The sequence below is a fragment of the Patella vulgata genome, chromosome 6 (genome assembly GCF_932274485.2).
Source record: "Patella vulgata chromosome 6, xgPatVulg1.2, whole genome shotgun sequence".
In the NCBI taxonomy this organism is placed as follows: domain Eukaryota; kingdom Metazoa; phylum Mollusca; class Gastropoda; family Patellidae; genus Patella; species Patella vulgata.
Genome location: NC_065884.2, coordinates 18,334,621 through 18,357,386, shown reverse-complemented (window position 1 = coordinate 18,357,386; position 22,766 = coordinate 18,334,621). Strand labels below are relative to the sequence as shown.

The 22,766-nt window shown below is 35.2% G+C and overlaps 3 protein-coding genes across 8 annotated transcripts in view; 1 reads left to right on the top strand and 2 right to left on the bottom strand.

Annotated features, from left to right (window-relative positions):
- Positions 1-2,582, bottom strand: part of LOC126825186 (MAP kinase-activating death domain protein) — a 60,478-nt gene extending 57,896 nt beyond the window's left edge. For 5 of the 6 annotated variants that reach the window (XM_050554678.2, XM_050554679.2, XM_050554683.2 and 2 more), the window contains exons 1-2: positions 2,495-2,582; positions 354-1,151 (exon numbers count right to left, since the gene is read on the bottom strand). In XM_050554678.2, the coding sequence (XP_050410635.1) occupies positions 354-964 (611 nt within the window). In that variant the 5' untranslated portion in view covers positions 965-1,151; positions 2,495-2,582. The remainder of the gene's footprint in view (positions 1-353; positions 1,152-2,494) is intronic. The other variant, XM_050554680.2, reaches the window with a different exon arrangement.
- A 326-nt stretch (positions 2,583-2,908) lies between these two features.
- On the top strand, positions 2,909-11,065 carry LOC126825188 (microtubule-associated proteins 1A/1B light chain 3B). Its single transcript, XM_050554685.1, has 4 exons — positions 2,909-3,053; positions 6,205-6,260; positions 7,625-7,731; positions 8,580-11,065. The coding sequence occupies exons 1-4, from the start codon at positions 3,011-3,013 to the stop codon at positions 8,737-8,739; spliced, it is 366 nt and encodes a 121-aa protein (XP_050410642.1). The 5' UTR covers positions 2,909-3,010; the 3' UTR covers positions 8,740-11,065.
- A 754-nt stretch (positions 11,066-11,819) lies between these two features.
- LOC126825187 (di-N-acetylchitobiase) lies at positions 11,820-22,401 on the bottom strand. The gene is made up of 7 exons (XM_050554684.1): positions 22,184-22,401; positions 20,699-20,843; positions 19,704-19,909; positions 17,203-17,362; positions 16,179-16,276; positions 15,221-15,385; positions 11,820-12,670 (listed from the first exon to the last, which is right to left on the bottom strand). The coding sequence occupies exons 1-7, from the start codon at positions 22,301-22,303 to the stop codon at positions 12,473-12,475; spliced, it is 1,092 nt and encodes a 363-aa protein (XP_050410641.1). The 5' UTR covers positions 22,304-22,401; the 3' UTR covers positions 11,820-12,472.
- Positions 22,402-22,766: the final 365 nt, after the last annotated feature.

The window sequence follows — 22,766 nt, the reverse complement described above, 5'->3', positions numbered from 1 at the left end:
TTGAATATCAATTTTCAATTTATCAAAACCAGTGCAGGATTAGCCTTCACAATTTGTAAAAGTTTTATTAAGTTTATCATGTCTGTCGCAAATTTTACTGACAATTTTCAAATAAAAGGGCATTTTCATTCTCATTACATTTCATGACAAATATGCTATCTCCTTCACCTAACATAAAATAAAAGCAAAATTCATTTGCCTACACATAATTTCAATGCTGAACAAAACGAACATATTCCATCTTCAATAGCCAACTCAGTGCAGGAAAGTACGTACAAGTAGACGTTAAACCCCATTTCTTTCATTTCAAATTGACCATGTTGTACCGTGAGTGTAAATAAAAAATACTGTACCTTGTTACACCTTTGGAACCCCCTATTCTTCTGGTACAACTTCTATCATGGCAGGCATCAATTAGACGACGTAAAATAAACAAACATTCACGAAAAGTAGAGAAAAATGGATGATGACTAACTATACACAATGACGTTAATGTATTGTTTCTTACACGACATGAAGGTCCACCTTTCCTTCGAGTTCGTGGAGATTTCGATCGATCACTCTCCGTAGAACTAACTGTATCAACAGAGTGTGTGCTGGCTAAGCTGTTTCGTTCATTTTTTTGCCAGTCACTTGCATGGCTGCGTTTTTCAAATGGTCTAAAAAAATTCACACATATACCATATCTTACAATTCCAGAATCTTTTTCAGTTAATGTGAACACAAATGAAGTAGTTTCCCTCAAGCTCATTCGTTTCGGTCCTACACTAATACAACCTTCAGGTTGACAGAAAAATATCACATCGGTAGGAAGTGGAAAGTCTTTGTGATCTTCTAGTGGATACCTTCGAAGTAATTCTGGAGTTTGAGCAACATTGTTGTTATGATTTGGATTGCGGCTACCTGTTATTACAATATAATCCAAAAGTCGAGGACAGAAATATTTCTTGTGTAGTTCAGACATCTTGCTTGTGACAGGAGTGCTCTCGACGTTGTGTCTGCTGACCAGAGCATCTAACTCCACCTGTTTATCATAAATAATTAATTAGCTGGTTGACCTCCTCTATTTATCTGGCATGTTGTTAACGAGTAGTCTTCGGGGAAGTTAGTCTGTAGGAAGGTGCCCATTAGTTTTCACAACATGGTATCCCCTGAAAAAAGGATAATAAGTAACTGTAGGTTATACATTAATGTAATCTTTTAATGAAACAGGTAATCAATTCATCAAAGAAATGACATATGTACATAAAGAATTAGCGACACAAACAGGTATTAAACAGAAACAATGCCTCACTAATGATTTGATTAATTTGACCTAAAAGCTTTTATTTTCTATAGTTTATAAAAAGCAGGCACAAGTCAAAATATTTGAAAGAAAAGATTATAAATGTAAAAATCAGTTTAATCAAAGTTCAAAGAGATACAAAAAATGACATATGGACAAACAGGTGTTTAAGTGTTAAACACAATGAATGTCTGAACACTAATAGTTTGATTACTAAAATATTTCATTCCATAGTTTTACAGTTTACATTTACGGTTTTGAGATAACCGATTCTCTGTTCCACTGTCAAAATGAAACTAAAATTAGTAAACAAGCTGACTTTCGCTTAATAAATCTTGTAATACAAAAATTCATTTTTATAGAACAAGTTTGCCCTGTCAGTAAATAAAACACAAATTATGATCAATTCCGGTTCTTTATTTTGACTTCGCGCTTATTTCAATTTGACAAACTCATCTAAAACTAAATTATGAATAAATGTTTAGTAGGGCATTACCACAAAATGGATCTGTGAATGTGATGACAACAAATGTCTTTTCAAAATTCATAAAATTAATTAATTACACTCATGCCATTTTTTTAATTATTTTCTTTTTTCTTTTTAAGAGGATAAACAAACTAATACTAATACCACGATGAATTTTCTTAAAACATGGATTGTTCTTTTTCCCTTACTAAATTATATTGGCCTACGCCAGTCAATAATTTATAATCTTGAAAATGTTTTGATCGCCCAAGGTAGGTCTAAGGCAGATATTTTAGCTCATGCCATGTCTATTTCAATTAGGCCTAATACTATCATAATTATTATCAAAAATTATACCATATTAATATAACGTTTTGTGCATTTGGTTCGTTTTTAGTTTTCTCTAAATAGCCTATCTATGACAAATAATTATAAATCGCGTGTAGATTATATAAATGACCATATTATACTATATAAGAGACACATTTTTGGACATACGCCTTAGCTATAATATTGATGCCGCTTTCTGGCGTATGTTTTGCTATATTTCGACCGAATGAATGGAACGAAAGCGGCGAAGCGAAAATTTGGGAAGCGCTAAACCTAAAAATGAAAATACCTTCAAATCTATCCGTGGACTGCGTGTAATAACATCCGAATATATAGAAATTTACTTATAATTTCAAAGGGGGGTCAATTAATTAGTCAATTTGCAGAAAGTTTCAGAAATATTGTCAACTTACCTCGTTGGGCACCGTGATTATGATAAACATCGCTTGACGTCAAGAGAACGGGCGACATCTATAAAAATCGATACGTCCTAAACTATTTCGGTGGGATAACTCTTTCTCTAGGTCTTCATATCCTAGCTGTAAAGCAAAACTGTCAGGAAAAGTTTGAACTATTATAGGACTATAAATATATATTTCTAGTACTAACAGGCTTACTTTATTTGCCAATTAAATTTGGTAACTTCACAGTGAACGCGTTCAGTTGTAAAAAATGGCTCAATGAATAAAGGGAGAAAACTCTACTTATCACGCGTGCTTGAGTTATTTTTAGATTCGTTCGACTTCGGGTAATTCCGAGTTATGACGGGACGAAAACATCCGGCTACTGAAAAGAAGCGATTACCCAGTCTTTTAGTTAGAAATCTTACTGGTAAATATTTTATGACAATCAAGACTATTCTGAACTCTATTTTGTAAACAACGCAGATTATTTTTTCACATTCTTTTGGACATTTGACTAAATTCAAGATGTCCCACAGCATGAAAACCTTCAAAGAAAGAAGGACACTTTGTAAGTGAAGTTTATGCGTAGAAATTTGAAACATAAGATGTAGTTAACGTAGGGGTTTCAGGTAAATTTTGTGTTCAGACACAAAAAAGTGACGGATAAAAATGTCGGATTTCAAAATTTCAGTCCAATTGGGTGATTATGATGTCATTAAGGCCAGGAAATAAGTTTGTTGAATTGTTTGAAATACTTCACTTGACACTTGTATTTTACTTGAGTAAATTTATGGAGCATATTTTTTTTTTATGAAAATTAGTTTTGTAAAATATGTTTTTTTCTTTTTTGATTTTTTCGTTATGCCATCAAATTATATACCGTATATATATATACTAGATCTAGATCTAACAGAGTCTACATGGGTTATACTTATAGACATAACGGCCCTAAACCATCTGTTTGGCAGCTTTGGCCGTTATGACTAAAGTTAGGCCGTTTTGACAAAACCTGTTTTTGGCCGTTATGTATAGGGCCGTTATGACTACATCCCATCTACATTAGCTTATTTTATTATTTGGTTAAAAATGTATCTATCTTACTTATACCGGTACTTAATTTAAAGGCTAATGTCCGAATATCTTTTCTTAAAAGCCAACAAAGAGGGACAGAGGCGTACAAAATTACAATTGTGATCCCTTCATTATATATAATACTTTTTCTCTGAGGATTTAGCTGTCTTGTTTTTGAAATAAGCTTACGGCTTACACATTGAAAGGTGCTCATTTTGTCATCTTTTTGTTAGTTGTAGACGATTTACTGTGAACACTCTACAGACAACATTTATTGTCAAATCATTTTAAAATATTATTATGTTGTCTACCTTACTGATACAAAGAACCCTATAGAATTTTGGCGGTTTATTTACCTTAACAGTCATGTAGGCCTATGTATTAACCACCTTTATGGAAATAACTTGGATGAAATGCATTTAACCATAGTCGCTGTGGGTGTATATTTCGTTGCCTAGCAACCTACCTTTTTTTTGGGGGGGGGGGCATGGGCAAGCCGTTTTCCTAAGTGGGTAGTAGATTTTGTGCTAATCAGAAACATCACAAATTTTGACTTTAAATCGCATTGTTTAGATACTTAAGTATGGCAATCATATACTTACATACCATATCCAAAAATGGTATGTGTACTGTTTAGTAAAATAGCCCTAGGTTTGTAACTGTCTGTGTTGTGTTCATGAATGATTAATTGGCTGATCTGCATTGTCTAATAGACTCAACACAATTTTTAGTTAAAGGGACAATAACACTCTTGCTGGCTTGACAGCTCCAGTAAATAAATATTAGCCTTATTCTAAGTATTAGATATTTAAGTGTCCTACCTGTTGTGTAATTTATCCATTACATCCTATTTTACTTGTCCAGAGGTTTCGAAAATATTTTTAAATCCAAGTCACATTTGAAAAGGTTTACGTTAGGCTTTTCAAATCATTTAGTTGAATTTTTCCAATTTTTTAAATTAGGTGTATTATTAAGATGAAATTTGTATCATCAATTAATTGGAATACTCTAAAATATACTATTCAAAAAAAGTAGGGGATATTTGATTTTGGGGGCATAATACTAAAATATGCAAATGACTACGAAAAAAGTCACTATAGAACCTAACAGAAGAAACATTTCCAGTAACATGTGACGCCCAAACGCACCAATAGCTACCGCATGGAATGCAGGTGATGCTTGGGATCATCATGGGGGTCCAACCCAAGATTTGCACGACTCTGACTTTGAATGTTACAGTCATTGTGGCATTGAATTCCAGGGTGGAAACATCAGTTTAATTGTTTTAGTGACCAGAAAACAAATTTTGATATGCGTCGGCTTACCCAAAATGAAAGGTTACGTGCCCTTGGCATGCTACAGATTGGCACAACACAGGCGGTTGTGGTGCGGACGATGAATGTTTCTCAGTCTGTCATAAGCAGGCTATGGTCCAGATACCGTGATACACAATCTGTACAGGACAGACCACGCTCAGGTCGACCAAGGGCAACAACTCAAGCCCAGGATCGATTTATCCGTACCTTGGCCTTGAGAAATCGTGTCATCACAGCAAATCAGATCAGCGCTCGTCTTTAAACAGACACTGGTGTGAGAGTGAGTGGCCAGTCGATTCCGAATCGTCTGCATAGGGGTCACCTTCGCGCCCGACGTCCTCGCGTGATTCCTTGTTTGAGAGATCATCACATTCAGGCAAGACGTCGTTGGTGTAGGGATCGTCAACACTGGGATAATCGACGCTGGAGCAATGTGATGTTTTCAGATGAGTCAAGGTTCACTGTTGATTTTTTGGACAGACGTAGGAGGGTGTGGCGTCGTCGAAACGAGCGCTTCCAAGACGTTAACGTCATCAGACATGATCGATTTGGGGGTGGTTCTGTTATGGTGTGGGGAGGCATCACTGTTGCTGGAAGAACGGCTTTACATGTTGTTGCAGGGCGTGTTACAGGCCAGTACTACCGGGACAACATCTTGGCAGTCCATGTTGTGCCGTTCGTACGACGTCATGGCCGCCGTTTCATCTTCCAGGATGACAACGCAAGATGTCACAGGGCCAGGATCGTTACAGGTTACCTCCAACAACAGAACATCACCACATTACCTTGGCCAGCACTGAGTCCCGACCTCTCCCCCATCGAGCATGTCTGGGACATGCTTGGACAGAGGTTACGTCAACGTCAACAACGTCCTGCCAATGTCCAAGAACTTGCCGCTGCGTTGCAACAGGAATGGGACAATCTGGACCAAAATGACCTTAGACGTCTCATTAGGAGTATGCCACGTCGGATCAATGCTTGTTTGGCAAACAGAGGAGGATTTACCCGTTACTGACTTGGTTGTGATGCTGTGGTAACTTTGCTATTTGACCCCGGGTATCATTTTACCCTTATAATGGTCAGTCTGTGCCTTACTTAGTCTAACGATCATTTGGAATAAATCGATGAATGTGAACTTCATTTCATTTTGTCATTTGTTTCTTCGTCAGTTTCATTAGGTGACTTTAATAACACTTAAAAATCAAATATCCCCTACTTTTTTTGAATAGTATAGTACAATTTGTTGACCAGAATAAAGATTGGGACATGTTATTCTGTTACAACAAGAGTGGTATTGAGCCTTTAATAATAGGCCTATTTGATATATTTTAGCTCAGAGAGAAAAGGATGTAGAAGCCATCAGATCACAACACCCAGAAAAGATTCCAGTATGCATTTAATTTATTTTATCATTAAAATATGTAATTTCAATTTTTTAAGTTAAATTAAAAAAATATATAATTTCTTGAAGAAAATTGATACAGATTTTAGAAATTAAAGTCTTGAAATCCTAGTCGTTATTATTGTTTTGCATAATTGCATAAAGTCAAAAGATTTATTGTCTTAAGGCCACACCAATTTTATTTTCTGTTCTTCTGGGTCTGATAAATAAATAGCAGCTTGAATCATGTGAAATATGTTTTGTTTAGAATTTAAAAATTTGGAACTAAAAAGCTTTTGAACAGAACAACCAAGTACTGTTGGTGTTTAAGGAAGTCTTTTTCCTGAAGAAATACGAAGGAACATTTTTATTTAGGTGTTGCCTAAATTGATGTGGCTTAGAACAATTTTTTTTATTTGAAGTATTAGAAAAAATAAATAAAGGTGTTTGAAGTATATCTTGATAAAAAATATTTCCTATTTTGCGTAAACGGGTAATTAAAGATACATTATGGGAGATTAGATAAAGTGCTTGTAGTTCTCATTATAATAGTTAAAAACTAGATAATGTAAAGGGAATTTGCTGAAAATTTAAGTCAAATTGAACTACCCTGAACCAAGTATTCAGTGATTGAATTTTGGACCTAGCCTCTATCATCATTACTAAAGTCGGTACGATAAAAAACATGGTCTCGGTTATCCATTTTTTGATTTAATCAGAAGCAGCAGACCGGGTTCTAATCCATTAAATATCGCAGGCTAGCGATGCCACCAAGAGTTGATTATGGTCTGGATAAGTTAAATAATGTCTAATTAATAATTTAGATAACATTTCAGGCCTAAAGAGAGACCTGCAATTGGCAGATTTAGCTCTTGCATAATGTATGTTTAAAATGAGTAAAAGGCACCATTCTGCCATGACTAGTTTGTACTACTACGTCTTGTGCAACCAATGCACGCGAGTATCGAGCCAGTGATCGACGCATTGTGATGTGATGTGATGTCACATGATGAAGGCATTTGAACTTAGAAAGATTGTATCTGACTATCAAAGCCAGTTTTTCTTGTAAAATCTCATAAAATGTATTAATCTTTTGTCTCAAATATTGTGTGCAGAGAATACAGCTTTAATAAAGATTTTCGTATTTAGATAAACCCCCACATCAGCTGGAAAACGATTTGTTTAAAAAAATCTTTCAGATGCCATTGTCATGAAAAAAAATAAAACACAGTTTGCACTATAAAAAATGAAATGAAATAGGATCTGTGTTTTAATCAGAATGTCAATCTTCTCAGATTTTAATAGCTCTTATGTGGTGTAATACTTTCGGTCAATGTTCCACGTCAGAAATCAATTTTACTTTTTTTTCAGGTTATTATTGAAAGATACAAAAATGAAAAAAATCTACCAATGTTGGATAAAACTAAATTTTTAGTTCCAGATAATGTGAATATGTCTGAATTAGTCAAAATTATCAGGTAAGAATATGGGATTGTGTACATTCTTAACCGATTTCTTTTTTATCAAGAGGGGGGTTGGATGGCTGACTGGTCAGCGTGCACGCGCTGTATCATAAAGTCTGTCATTGAGTCGACTGGCGTGGTTTCAAATCCCCGGTTGTACGTGGCAAGGAGTAGGGTCGCCTGTCCAACCTCGTGGGTTTTCTCTGGGTCCTCCGGTTTCCTCCCACTGCTAAAGACCCCTACGCGCAAACGAATTATTGAAATAAAATTAAAAAACCATATGTTAGTCCCGAAATGACCTAGTTTGTGTCGAGTGGACATTAAACCCCATTTCTCTCTCTCTCTCTCTCTTTTATCAAGATCAAATATAAACAAGAAAGAAATCTATTTTAACTTCTTTTCTTTGAGACCAAAAATTGATTTCAAAAAGTCAGGTTACGGTGTAAGGTGGGGGAGAATTACGCCAGACTATATTCTTTTTTTCAAATTTCCAACTGTTGTGAACACAGTAGTTTTTGTTATCCCATCCTATTGGTCGGGAAAAGCTCTCCTTGTCAGTCTTGCATACATTAACGGCCTATAATGGAATTGAGAAGTTCAGTTCCCTAATCATTCCAACTGTGAAATGTTTGTTTATATGGTCACAAAAGTGAACACAGTAGTTTTGTTCATCCTCTCTCCTTGATAAATAAATAGCCACTTGAATCATGTGAAAGATGTTTTGTTTAAAATTTCAAAACTTAAAAATTTGGAAAATAAAAGCTTTTGAACAGCACAACCAAAAAGAAGGCAATTTTTAATTTGTTTTCATGTAAATTGTAATGTCTTATTATTACTTACAAACCTACATATTTGTTTTGTAGACGTCGATTACAACTACATCCTAGTCAAGCCTTCTATCTATTGGTTAATAATCACAGCATGGTTAGTAATACAGCACCTATATCACAGGTTTATGAACAAGAAAAAGATGAAGATGGATTCCTATACATTGTCTATGCCTCTCAAGAAACATTCGGTTAAATTTCCTGACATTGTCATTCTAGATAAAAACAACTGAAAAAAGGATCTAAGTATAAGTTGAACTGTTAAGAAAGACCTTTTTGGTTAGCTGTGCTTGCCTTTTCAAATACTTATGTTGTGTTGTACCAAAGTTTGATGTTTTTATTCTAATGGAAATAAAGATTTGACGTTTGATATAATATTAATTTATGGTTCACGTCATTGTTATTTATTTTGATTTTTTTATTATCTGATTATAAAGCATTTAATTTAGATCCTCTAGAAATCTATCATTTGTGACATTTATTTGTGATTGATGGGAAATCGGGAAAAATTAGATATAATGTGTGTTGTTTTTACAAATAGATGTTGACCTGTTGTTGGAGATATGTAACCAGGTTGCTTATTGTTGTTGCTTATTCCATTTTAAGTTTGTATAAAGCAGATAAAGATACTTTTTGTTTCATACAAACTAGCTGTAATTGTATAAAATTATAATAGATGGTCTCATATTTCAGCATAAAAGATATAACTTAGTTTTTTTCTATAAAAATCGTTGATGTGTAAAATTTTATAATGTATACATATTGCATTTTTCCACTGTGGTGTACAATATTTTATGTAGTAGTTTAGAAGTGTTTAAATCAATACTTTATACATTAATGGGTATTAATATTACATGATATTAACAAAAACAATGGAGAGTTGTGTTAATTTCAGAAAATTCCTATGGTATAGAATTCTTTCCTTGCACTATATACATGTAGTAGTTGTTTTTTTCAGCTAAAATATGGGTTAAAAGATCATTTTGTCCTTTACAGTCAGTTACCAATAGATGAAATATAAAAGTACCGGTTTATTTGTTGCCCTTTTTTTTTTAATTTTCAATTCCAGGTATATTAGTTATAGAATAACCTGTATGAATGTTACATGTATGTTGATAAGTAAATTTATTTTTACTGTTGTAGGTTTCTTTTCTCTTTAAAATAAAATATATTCTACATTATTAAAAACTTGTCTCTGAAGAAGAACATTTCAGACACATCGTAAATTCTTTACTTATAAACTGTCTCTCTGAAAGTAACTATTATTTCTGATTTGATCTAAATAATATTTTAAAAATAGATTGTAAGAAATAGAAAAGTTATAAAATGTAAATGATACGTAATAAAAATTAAAAGTAGATCTGTTTAATTTTCTTTATGCGTACCTTCCTACATTGTGGTATTATTTTGTTCTGACTGTAGAAATTATTGTCAAACTCATAACAACAAATTATATTGAAGTGTTGTAGTTGACATATTATTATATTTCGGGAAAAGTTAAAACAGTTTAGTAACGGTTTTGAAGGCAAAGCATTTTTAGCTGGTTTTATTTTAACAGTCTAAGATCTCAGGACATGAGTAGGACTTCCACTACAATTGTGAGTCATTTTGATAAGGCACAGGAACTTTGCAAAAAAAAATCATTTTTTTATGGTACGATATCGTACATTTATGTGTCTCTACCACTTTGTCAGTCTCGTGTACATAAAATTTCTATTTTGGAATAAGAAATAAAATCTTATTTTTTAGTACCGGTATTTAAATATTTCTTTGAAAGGAGTCAAATAAAACCAGCTAAAAAGACTTTGTTATTTATCTTTGTTTATTTTATTATTTCACATCTTTAATTATATATTTTGTTTTGTTATATATATTTTATTGTATATTTGGGATGATTGTTTTGTGCATATATTTGATTATATATGGTATATATAAAACACAGTATGATATCTTACTACACCCATCGGATCAGAATTTTCTTTGGAATGTGGAATTTTTATAAAAAATGTGTTTCTGGCTTTAATATAGGAGGGCGTTCCTCATGAACATCTTAAACATTTCGGAATATAGACTTAAATTTTTTTTTTTTAATGTGTTTGCTAGATTCATACTGTTTATGCTAAGATGGATGCAAAGTAATCATTTTGTCTCTGAAATTGTCAATTTCTAGAAATCATGTTATATTGGTTACATATAGAAATTCTGCACTTGACAATCAGGGTTCCGAGAAATTAAAGGATATCTCAATCTGCAATAATCTACTGAAGCAAACCATTCATTGCTGTATTTTAGATCCATGAAATATTATTAAAAGGAAATCAGAAACCAATGTTGGCTATTGATATCATTCGGCCATTTTTATGTGATAAACTGGTAAGGGACCTTCATGTGCTTCCATGAAAAATATTTGGTAATTTTTTTTTCTATGTATGGAAAAATTTAGAATTAAATTCAACCCTTTCATTGTTTTAATTATTAAATATTGTTTATAAATATGGTGATTAAATTGTATCAGTATAGAATTCTGTTTTCTGTGTCTTACAAATTAATTTTTAAAAGTCCTAAAGGTACAGCCCGGGGCCTGTTTCACAAAATTTTATTTAAGATAAGATCCAAATTGTAGTAATTTGATTGGATAATATTAAATTTATTTTAGTGCTTAGCCAATCAAAATTGAAGTATCTACTAAAATCTGGATTTTATCTCTAGTTAAGATTTCGAGAAACAGGGCCCAGGTCTCATAGTAGGCAGTCATGTACTGAAGGTTTGAATCCAGGCGTAAATTGAACCAAGAGGGAAACAGAAATGCAGTTGAACGTCCACTGGACACAAACTCGGTCATTTTGGGACTAACTACTCCTTGTCTTGTACAAGCAGGGAATCGAAACCACGCCACTTGACTCAATGACAGACCTTATGATTTAAAGAGCACATGTTAAACCATTTGGCCACCAAACTACTTCCCGAATCTTGGAAAGTTTTTTTACTTGTCTTTGTTATCAACTACAAGGAGGTTATCATCAGCTAGTCTAGTGTATACATTGGAAGTGCCCATAAAAGATAAATACCAACGCCTGTGCAAAATTCTTCCCCACATTAAAAACAATCATGTATAATCTCAAGATGCCTTATGCTTATCTGAATCCCTTTCTGCTGCAGAAAAAAACATCAGAAGTAGGATGATACCTTGGAATCTGTGTACAGAATACTCTTATTAAGTTAACAAAAGAAAGATATACACAAACATCCATGATATTCATAGCAAAAAATCGAAAATATAATTTTCAAACTTTTATTTCAATTTTACAGAATACTATCTTTCATGAAAAAACAATTAAAGAGGTCATATTGTGTTAACAACTAAGAAGTAAATTTTTCTCGATTTCTCTGTCCAGTTTTACTAAAGACGTTCATTTCTACAAGAACTACATAACTTGATCAAAGGGGGTTAGAATGCAGGAAGCAAAGTATATATAGTTTTTAATAATTAAAAAAACATTATAAATAACATCTGGTTTATAGCCTAGATGCATGCATAGAAATTTGATTCCCACTAATATGTTCAAAAATCAGACATCATTTGCTGAAGAGTGTTCAAGCAACTTTCCAGATTAGTCTTCTAGAACAACTTTATTAACTAACTAGCCATGCATAGGAAGTAACATAACTCCGAAATTGGCAATCTCTCAAACAGAGTTGTCTTCCGACTTGTGTGGAGAATGCAAAATTGAAAGTGGTAGACCATCGCCACCAGGCCTATGTTACTCCCCGGTCTGAGCTATTCATATACACCAAATTTCAGCCCCGAGACAACACTAGTGTAGCCGCCAACCCTGAACAGACAAACAAAAAAACAAAAGTCACGAATATTAGTATAGATTCAGCATTGAACCGGATTTCAATTGATCAATTAATTCAGTTCTACTGTGTTATTCAATCCCGTAACTTGGTATGGTTCTCCATATTTCTCTTCTTTGCTCCAGGGCGCTGACTGTATTGTTGTAATCTATGGAATCGGCTGTCCACATGCTCACACCTCTTAATCCAAACTGAACTGCCATATCATATTTAAGTTTTAAACTCTGGGCATCATCAAACCATATTTGGTAAGTTGTATTATCAGCTTCCTGCAACAATATACAAAACATATTATTAGCATCTTTAATAAGAGTATCTTTCTAACAATTGAATTGAAATAGGGTTTATCGTCCTACTTTTCTGGCAGGACTAAGGGCCTCGCAAAGACAGCTGTCTAGCTGTTCGGATGGGATAAAAAAAAAAAGCGAGGTCCCATGTACACAATGGCGTGCACATAAAACATCGCCTGGCAGTTGGAATACGATATAAGAGTAGGCCATATCGCCGCTGTCCGGGCAAAATTCCCCTCATAGCACACTGTATGGCATATGCCTGCCTTCATTAGCCCAGTCGTATCAGAACAGTAGGATGTTAAACCCCATTTCATTGCATTTCTTACTTTTCTGCACCAACTGGGCTACTGAAGGCAGGCTTCGAACAACTGATGGTCATTTAAAGGATTATGAATCTCTTGCATATTAGATTGTAAAAACTGAATCTGGGAATGGAATATCAATCAAAAATGGCACAATTCTTTCTGTATTTACAAAGATATCCATGTTCCTGAAGCAAAGACTGCAAGTTTTACAACATCTGGCCGCTGCTAGATTACTTCACAATTCCCGAATTTATAGCTATATTATCTACAGACACGTGAACAGTAGCGTCCAATCAGAGGTTGTGATATAGCGAGCTCCACGGAAAAACTATGACATTGAACGAACCTTGAACTTTGCAACTCGATTATCACATGTAGACATTTTAGCTTAAAAGCGTGAGACTTGGTATTCGCGACGATCAAGGACTTTGATAGGCTCACAAGCTGGGCTTGTACCCAATCGAAATTTGTGCTGAAATTTGCAGGGTATTATGTGAAGGCCTTGATAAGATGTACGTAGTTAAAGCGAGATCAGGCCTTCTATTGAAGATGAAAGATAACATGAATATAGACAAGTCAGAGCTACATATTATAAGTATTGGATAAAATATTCTGACAGGCCCCTTTTTTAATCTGATTTCATCCCAGTAGTGGTGGAGATTATCTAGCATTAGTTTTGTTTTCTTAATTTTAAAAATATTAAATAATCAATTTGAGTAAAGTTTAGCCTAGATGAAGTCTTGAAAAATAAGATATTGCATTTAAAAATACAGACATATTTTAATTGTCACTATAACACTTCAGTATGGAGATCTGATATATCTAGCCTCCGCCCCCCCCCCACCTGCTGAAAATCCATAACCAGGATCTGGACATGACCATTTGCATTACAATCTACTCCGAAAGGGGGCACACAAATAGAAATGTTTCGATAAAAGTAATTGCACTTTTCAAGATTGATCAAGATAGTGACAATAAGGATGCCACTAGGATAACATTACGATTTAGCCTCAAAGAGAGATAGAAATGGGGTTTAACGTCTACTCGACACAAACTAGGTCATTTCGGGATTAATAATGGTTCAGTTTTTTTATTTCAATAATTTGCTTGCGCGTAGGGGTCTTTAGCAGTGGGAGGAAACCGGAGCTGCCAGAGAAAACCCACAAGGTTGGACAGGCGACCCTACTCCTTGTCACGTACAACCGGGGAATCGAAACCCCGCCAGATGAATCAATGACAGACCGTGTGATACAGCGTGTGCACATGCTAACCATTCTGTCATCCAATCCCACTTTAGCCCCAAAGGGTCCCTACCCTTGTATATGTATACTCTTCAAAAAAAGTAGCGGATATTCAGAAACAATACAAAACTGCGGAAATGCACCGCTGTTTTTATTAGAGGTAACCAGTGTATGTTAATAACAGGCCAATTGCCTACACATGAACATAAACAGTTCATATGGGCGGCTTACCTGAAGGCCCCATTTCACTCGCAAAAAGATACACTGTCAAAAGTGAAAATTGACGTTTTTGATTTTTGTCTTAATAATGAGTAATTGCTCCACCAATCCTCAAACATTCAGCAAATCGTCGTGGCATGCTCCTAATCAAACGTCCAATCACGATTTGGAGAAATCTGACCCACTTCTCTTGCAGTGCCATGGCCAATTCTTGCAGTGTTGTCGGTTGACACCACGTCTCCCGATCAAATTAAACGTGACACACTAAAGCAAAGATACGCTAAACAATAAATCTTATGCAAGAACCGATAGGAAAGCAAACATGTGAACCTCGGTGGTTCTGTTGGGGCGATAAGTTCTTCATCTGTGAACATACTCTCAAAGCATGTCATGTCTTTGACTATTTATCATATCACAACCTGTATAGGTATTTGCATTTCAATATCCCCTACTTTTTTTGAAGAGTATATATATATATAAGAAAAAGTATATAATACGATCTAACTCTCTTAGTAAAATTCAAATGTTATTTCATCGTTATCAAACGAATCGTCAGGCCTGAATTCTGGGTATGCCTAAGGAAAGATTGTTAGCATATCAGTTGATGTATATCAAAATGAACAAGTAAACATTGTTGAATTTTATCTTCCATAAATATATATAAAAGTATTTGTATTTGTTTTAACTAGACATATTTTTATCTATTGCTGTATTTATCTAACGTAACCTTGTATGTGAACATTTTCTACTTTAAACTGTACCTGATAGGTAAAGAATGGTGTCATTGTTGCGTTATCAAAGTTGACCGTGATATGTTTAGTTTCAATAAGGTTAGCTATATCTATATATGGTATCTCTGATTCAGCTGCACTTCCAAATGGCCTCTTTCCTCGAAATGGCTTTTGTTCTCCTATCACACATTGATTCTAAAATATATTCATAAACAGAAATTTTTTAAGATATGGATAAATCTGGAGGATAAGTTATAATTTTAAAATTTCAAACACATTAAATTTGATAACATGGTAGACGAAAAAAGAAAGAAATGTCCACATCACACAATAGTGACAATACTATGGTCAATTTGAGACTAACATATGTTTTTTTTTTTATTTCTATCGTATGCAATGCGAAAAGGGGTGAAATTAAGCCTAAAAAGCAGATTTTCATCCTTCTCATTTTCACAGTCGAGGGTTTGCACGTGCACACCAAGTCACAATGTATAACACAGCAGGACCTCGGTTTTCTGTCCTATCCAAATGACAGGTCAATGCTTAACACCATCAAAAAAAATATGAAAAATAGTTTGCCATTCAACAAAATGTACAACCATCAGCAACTTGTAAAATAACATCCCAAGATATAAAAAAAATACCCACCCATATATATCCGACTTATTATAGTTTCTTTCTATATATGTTAAAGGCACATCAAGCCAGATCAAAAATAAAAATTTCCACGATTTTAATGTATATACTGTTGCTAATATGTAATTAACCATATCGAGCCACACTGATTTGAATTTCCGTTCTTCAAGAATACCTATTAAAATATTGTAGCCTATTACTTGGAGAAAAAAAAAAATAAAAACAAAAAGCATGTGGTTGCAAATCTAGATGGCTTTTAAGTCAAAATTCTATTTTTTGAAATGTAAACAAACCATTTATTTATAAAAACTCTGAAGAAATGAAAATAAAATAGCGTTGGCCTTGGTAATACCTTTAAGAATTTTGAACATCTAAACCGATAACCATACCATGGTGCAGCGTACACAAGTTTAGATTTGGGTATATTTATACTCAAATAACTCTTGATTCCTAAAAAATAGAATAAAAACCTTTAAAGGGTGACACTGCTGATAACTTTCATGGAGAATATTCTGTTTGAGTTCGTATGATGTCTAAAAATTTCCCTTTATCCTAAAAGATTACTGAATGACAGTGGTATAAGACAGGGTATCCTAACTCTTTCTAGAGAACCTCCTAACACATTCTCACTGAGGAATTTAAATAGCTAAGAAACTTTTGAAATTAAACCACTCATCTGGTGATTCTTGAAGTGGACCTCAAGCTTCTGTTTACAAGTTTTTAAAAGAATTTCACCAGAATCACAACAAAGAAATATTAATCTCAAGTTATCCTCTGATCGGTGCTTTTTAAATACACTTCGAAAATTAACTATCTATTAATAGTCAAAAATGGTGACAAGTGCTATGTATTAAAAAGAGTATGCTTACTATTTCTAGAACACCTGAAAAGTTTGCATAGCTTACAAATTGAATTGAAAAGGGATTTAATTTCTTACTCATTAGCACCAAAGTGTGCAATGAGAGAAATTTTATATGCCCATCGGTGCTACTTATACCCTTATTTCGTTTTCCAACTGTCGAGGGATCTTTAATTTACTGCGGGGTTGGATAGCCAAATAGTTAGCATGTGCGCATTGTATCATAAGGTCTTTTGTTGAGTCAACTGGCGGGGTTTCGATTCTTCGATTGTACGTGACAAGGAGTAGGGTCGCCTGTCCAACCTTGTGGGTTTTCTGTAGGTCCTCCAGTTTCCTCCCATTGCTAAAGACCCCCACACACAAGCGAATTATTGAAATAAAATTGAACCATGTGTTAGTCCCAAAAATGACCTAGTTTGTGTCAAGTGGACGTTAAACCCCATTTGTCTCTGTCTCTTTAATATACTGCAAATGGTATATTTACTGTTGCTGGAATTTTGTATAAAAGAATCATCACCTATTTCTTCATTTCCAAGAGGTGAGTTGGCACCAGCTGTTCTGCCTGAATGTTCATCGTATGCCATAACCACAAAGAAATCTGTAACCTTTGATAGTGCAGCATACTCAAAACATCTATTATAGACACATGGTTGTTTATATGGGACATCAATAGTTATCTATATATAAAAACAAAAGATAACAACATTTTATAATATAAAATCATAATAAAGTTGGTTGTATTTTATCAGTACATTAACTCCTAGATCTTATACAATATAGGATACTGTTGAAAAAGTCTGGTTTCCTCCCACTGCTAAAGACCCCTACGTGCAAGCGAATTATTGAAATAAAAGTAAAAAATATTTTAGTCCCGAAATGACCTAGTCTGTGTCGAGTGGACGTTAAACCCCATTTCTCTCTCTGTTGAAAAAGTAATTTGAGTTTGCAACAATATGAATGTTCCAAATGAAGAAATTCTTGATATTTATATATATACTATTCAAAAAAAGTAGGGGATATTTGATTTTTGGGGCATAATACTAAAATATGCAAATGACTACGAAAAAAGTCACTATAGAACCTAACAGAAGAAACATTTCCAGTTACATGTGACGCCCAAACGCACCAATAGCTACCGCATGGAATGCAGGTGAAGCTTGGGATCATCATGGGGGTCCAACCCAAGATTTGCACGACTCTGACTTTGAATGTTACAGTCATTGTGGCATTGAATTCCAGGGTGGAAACATCAGTTTAATTGTTTTAGTGACCAGAAAACAAATTTTGATATGCGTCGGCTTACCCAAAATGAAAGGTTACGTGCCCTTGGCATGCTACAGATCGGCACAACACAGGCGGTTGTGGCGCGGACGATGAATGTTTCTCAATCTGTCATAAGCAGGCTATGGTCCAGATACCGTGATACACAATCTGTACAGGACAGACCACGCTCAGGTCGACCAAGGGCGACAACTCAAGCCCAGGATCGATTTATCCGTACCTTGGCCTTGAGAAATCGTGTCATCACAGCAAATCAGATCAGCGCTCGTCTTCAAACAGACACTGGTGTGAGAGTGAGTGGCCAGACGATTCGGAATCGACTGCATAGGGGTCACCTTCGCGCCCGACGTCCTCGCGTGATCCCTTGTTTGAGAGATCATCACATTCAGGCAAGACGTCGTTGGTGTAGGGATCGTCAACACTGGGATAATCGACGCTGGAGCAATGTGATGTTTTCAGATGAGTCAAGGTTCACTGTTGATTTTTTGGACAGACGTAGGAGGGTGTGGCGTCGTCGAAACGAGCGCTTCCAAGACGTTAACGTCATCAGACATGATCGATTTGGGGGTGGTTCTGTTATGGTGTGGGGAGGCATCACTGTTGCTGGAAGAACGGCTTTACATGTTGTTGCAGGGCGTGTTACAGGCCAGTACTACCGGGACAACATCTTGGCAGTCCATGTTGTGCCGTTCGCACGACGTCATGGCCGCCGTTTCATCTTCCAGGATGACAACGCAAGATGTCACAGGGCCAGGATCGTTACAGGTTACCTCCAACAACAGAACATCACCACATTACCATGGCCAGCACTGAGTCCCGACCTCACCCCCATCGAGCATGTCTGGGACATGCTTGGACAGAGGTTACGTCAACGTCATCAACGTCCTGCCAATGTCCAAGAACTTGCTGCTGCGTTGCAACAGGAATGGGACAATCTGGACCAAAATGACCTTAGACGTCTCATTAGGAGTATGCCACGTCGGATCAATGCTTGTTTGGCAAACAGAGGAGGATTTACCCGTTACTGACTTGGTTGTGATGCTGTGGTAACTTTGCTGTTTGACCCCGGGTATCATTTTACCCTTATAATGGTCAGTCTGTGCCTTACTTAGTCTAACGATCATTTGGAATAAATCGATGAATGTGAACTTCATTTCATTTTGTCATTTGTTTCTTCGTCAGTTTCATCAGGTGACTTTAATAACACTTAAAAATCAAATATCCCCTACTTTTTTTGAATAGTATATTATATTAACATCTTACATTTCTGGGCTAATATAGAAGAACATAATATGCTGTGTAGTTTCCTATGGGGAGGATTTATCATTTACACATTTATTCACATGACAAGCCTATAATCAACTCTCTAAGCAGTCAGATGGCAGAGATTTAAACTGATTGAAATGCGATCACCATTTAATGATTTAATTTAAATATAGAGAAGCGAGGATGAGTCTCGATTAACAAGTAACGTTGCTAACATAATAAACGATACTTGCCACAGTCTGACAAAACTTCAAACAGTGATAACTTGGCTCAGAATATAGTTATTCGAATGAAATTTTCAATATATTAATTTTGAATTATCTATTTTTTAACATGTATAGTTCTTTATCTAAATCTTACATAATGTATCTCTAAACAAAATACATCAAAAAATCACCAGATGGCAAAGTTTTGAAGTGAAAGCCCTGCACCCTTTCCCCACAAAATTGATGCATAAGGACAAGTTTATACCTGAAAATAGGGGAATTCTTGTTTAAATCTTTGATAAATATTTGTCACAAAAGATGTAAGCTCTTTAGCTACTTTCACAACATCTATAGCACTCTCGAAGTCAATGTTTATTCCATCCCAGAAATGTGTCCTCACATCTGCCAATGTGTTATTGATCCATACTTCTTGATCTGTTTTATTCATGAGAGTTGTCACAGGAAAATCGACTGAAAGATAAACAATATAATTTTTTATCATTGGAAATAAGGCACCTGTCACTGACAATGTCAGGCACAGAATCAGGCTTTGTCAGGCACTAAACCTCTGGTGCCTGTCATTTTGTCCGGCACTGATTTGTCGTTTTTTATTGATATTATTAATACATGTCCAGCACTAAGTTGAAAATGTCAGGTACCATTTCATCAGTGCCTGACATTTTCCAGGCCTGTTTATCAACAATTTCATTCTTATGATTTCTGTAGAAACTTCAACTATATGCACTCGCACAATACTGGCATCTTCCTGCAAATGTGGATGAACTTTCATGCTTATAGTATATAAACGTGAACAAAAATTATTGTACATGAAAAATGAAATCATTTTCCAGCTAGACCTGATTTGTGTTTCATCAGCTTGTGGATATTGCCCTGAGGTTACAGTCTACCACATAGTTTCCGCTTCTAAATTCCAAGTTAAATCAATGGTGGATCATAATGATAGAGTCAGTGAGTCTGGCTTACCCCATTTTTAGCAAAAAATCTGTCAAATGGAACTTAGAATGACAGTTTTTGATTGACTAAATTTGGTGGGAAATTGAGAAAGATGTCCCTTTTTCAACTTTGTCTTTTAAATTAGTTTTACACACATTTCTCCCTCTACCAATTGCAGGTTTTTTGACAGAGGTCATGTACAAGGCAGTGTATATTTACTGATAGAGAATGCATTATACCATTTCCCATTGTTTGAACAGTTTATATAGCCAACAATATTTATTTTACCAATATCTTTGTACTTACCCAATCTTACTACTCTAATACCTAACGTGTGAGCAATGCACAATAACAGACGATTATAACCTCCACAAGCAACAATGGTTGTTACTTTCGTCAAATTATATTTCAACCAATAATTGGTGTCATTTTTAACAGAAAAGGCAAATACCTGAAAAGAGGAATAACCAAGTGCCATAAAATCAGGTCGAGATTTTTTGGAGAATCAGAACTCCACTTATTTACATATGCAAATAGCATAGAATAGGAGTGAGGGAGAGTGAGAAATGGGGTTTTAGGTCCACTAAATAGAAACCAGGTCATTTAGGGACTAACATTTGGTTCAATAATATTTCAATAATTAACTTGTGTGGGAGGAATCCGGAGGACTCAGGTGAAAACCCATAAGGCTGGACAGGTGAACCTACTCCTTGTCACATACAAGCAGGGAAGCGAAAACATAGAATAGGATGAGGGGCCTAATGTAAGAAGATTCCCGTATGCAGAATTGACAGATCAACTCATTAACTTTTCATTTTAATCAGAGAGAAGGAAAATTGTCGGATGGAGCTTCGATATGGCTAGTTTCGAATGAAAAGTAAATACATGTATATCAATCATTATTATTTTTTTTAGGCCATCTGATGGTGGGTACGTGGGCGTGGTTGCGGATTGGGAACTATGGTGCTGCCACTGAATACATGATACATGTATCTTATCTATAAGTTTGGGCTAATATGATAGAATGCTTCTGTCTGCTCAGGAATTGAACTTTCAACCTTTACTTAGGCATAACACTCATATACCTCCTGTAAATGAATCATGGGAATCCCCCTGACTAAAGTCAATATGAATCATGACCTGAGACACATTCTAGAGAGAGAGAAATGGGGTTTAACGTCCACTCGACACAAACTAACTCATTTCGGGACTAACATGTTGTTTAATTTTATTTCAATAATTCGCTTGCGCGTATGGGTCTTTAGCAGTGGGAGGAAACCGGAGGACCCGGAGAAAACCCACGAGGTTGGACAGACGACACGACTCCTTGTCACGTACAACCGGGGATTCGAAACCACGCCAGTCGACTCAATGACAGACTGTATGATACAGCGCGCGCACGCTAACCATTCAGCCATCCAACCCCCCGAGACACATTCTAAGCTTCCCTAGATATACACTGAAACCCAATAAGAATTCAGATTTTCATAGTAAGCTTTAGTTAACAAGAAGGGAAGCCAGTGTCTATGATGCTGCCTCCATTAACCAGGAGGTATTGGGTTCGCTCCCAGTGTAATCTGAGAAAGATCCTCATGATTTTCCAGTGCGGTTTCCCCATGTCAGTGATGGAGGGCCCGTCAAGGACAGTGTCCACACATTGGCTTGCTCATTATCCGGGCAAACTTTCCATCATTGCAGACTGTTTGGTTGATGTATGCCTGTCTTCAGTAGACCAGTCAGTACAGAAAAGTAAGATTCCATTCCCCAGAGAACAGAATATTAAAGACTAACCTCTTTTCTGGTTGTGTCTTTTATAGGATTACATAAATCTGGTGCATCATGGCAGGGACATGTTTCACCTTCTACAATAACTAACAGTGAACAAACAACCAATACTATCTTAATAATCATATCTTGACTGTGAAACTATATAAACATCAACATCAATATCAAACTGTTATATATACTTCAGTGTTCAGTGATATGCTCTAAATAATATTACTTATTGTTGGTCTATTGTATAAATGATATCATATGACAAGAAAACCATGTGACATAAAATCATTTCTGTTAAGACATTTTACAATAGATCTATTATTTCATGTAACAAAAGATACACATTGAAAACATGCATGACCGAAACTTAGTTTAGGTGAGCTATTTTTGATCTGGTTATAGAAAAAGCGTCCATTTTACTGAATTAGATGTGTTTATTTGTTTAATTAAGTGGAGATCAGTCTTTATTTAAAATATCAGGTCTCCAGTGTTTAGATACATCTGATTTTGTTTCCAGCTTAACATCATTTAACCAAAATATAATTGTATCAACATACTTCAATCTGCTCTAAATCATTGAGGTTTAACATAATTCATT

Bases quoted from the DNA above. Each gene is read 5' to 3' on its own strand.
- LOC126825188 (XM_050554685.1), top strand. From the start codon at position 3,011: ATGTCCCACAGCATGAAAACCTTCAAAGAAAGAAGGACACTTT. The intron at 3,054-6,204 runs GTAAGTGAAGTT...GATATATTTTAG, and splicing joins CAAAGAAAGAAGGACACTTT to CTCAGAGAGAAAAGGATGTA. The intron at 6,261-7,624 runs GTATGCATTTAA...CTTTTTTTTCAG, and splicing joins AACACCCAGAAAAGATTCCA to GTTATTATTGAAAGATACAA.
- LOC126825187 (XM_050554684.1), bottom strand. From the start codon at position 22,303: ATGATTATTAAGATAGTATTGGTTGTTTGTTCACTGTTAGTTATTGTA. The intron at 17,363-19,703 runs GTATAAACTTGT...TTTTATATATAG, and splicing joins AAGAATTCCCCTATTTTCAG to ATAACTATTGATGTCCCATA. The intron at 16,277-17,202 runs GTGATGATTCTT...TCTATTTTTTAG, and splicing joins TCTTGGAAATGAAGAAATAG to GAATCAAGAGTTATTTGAGT.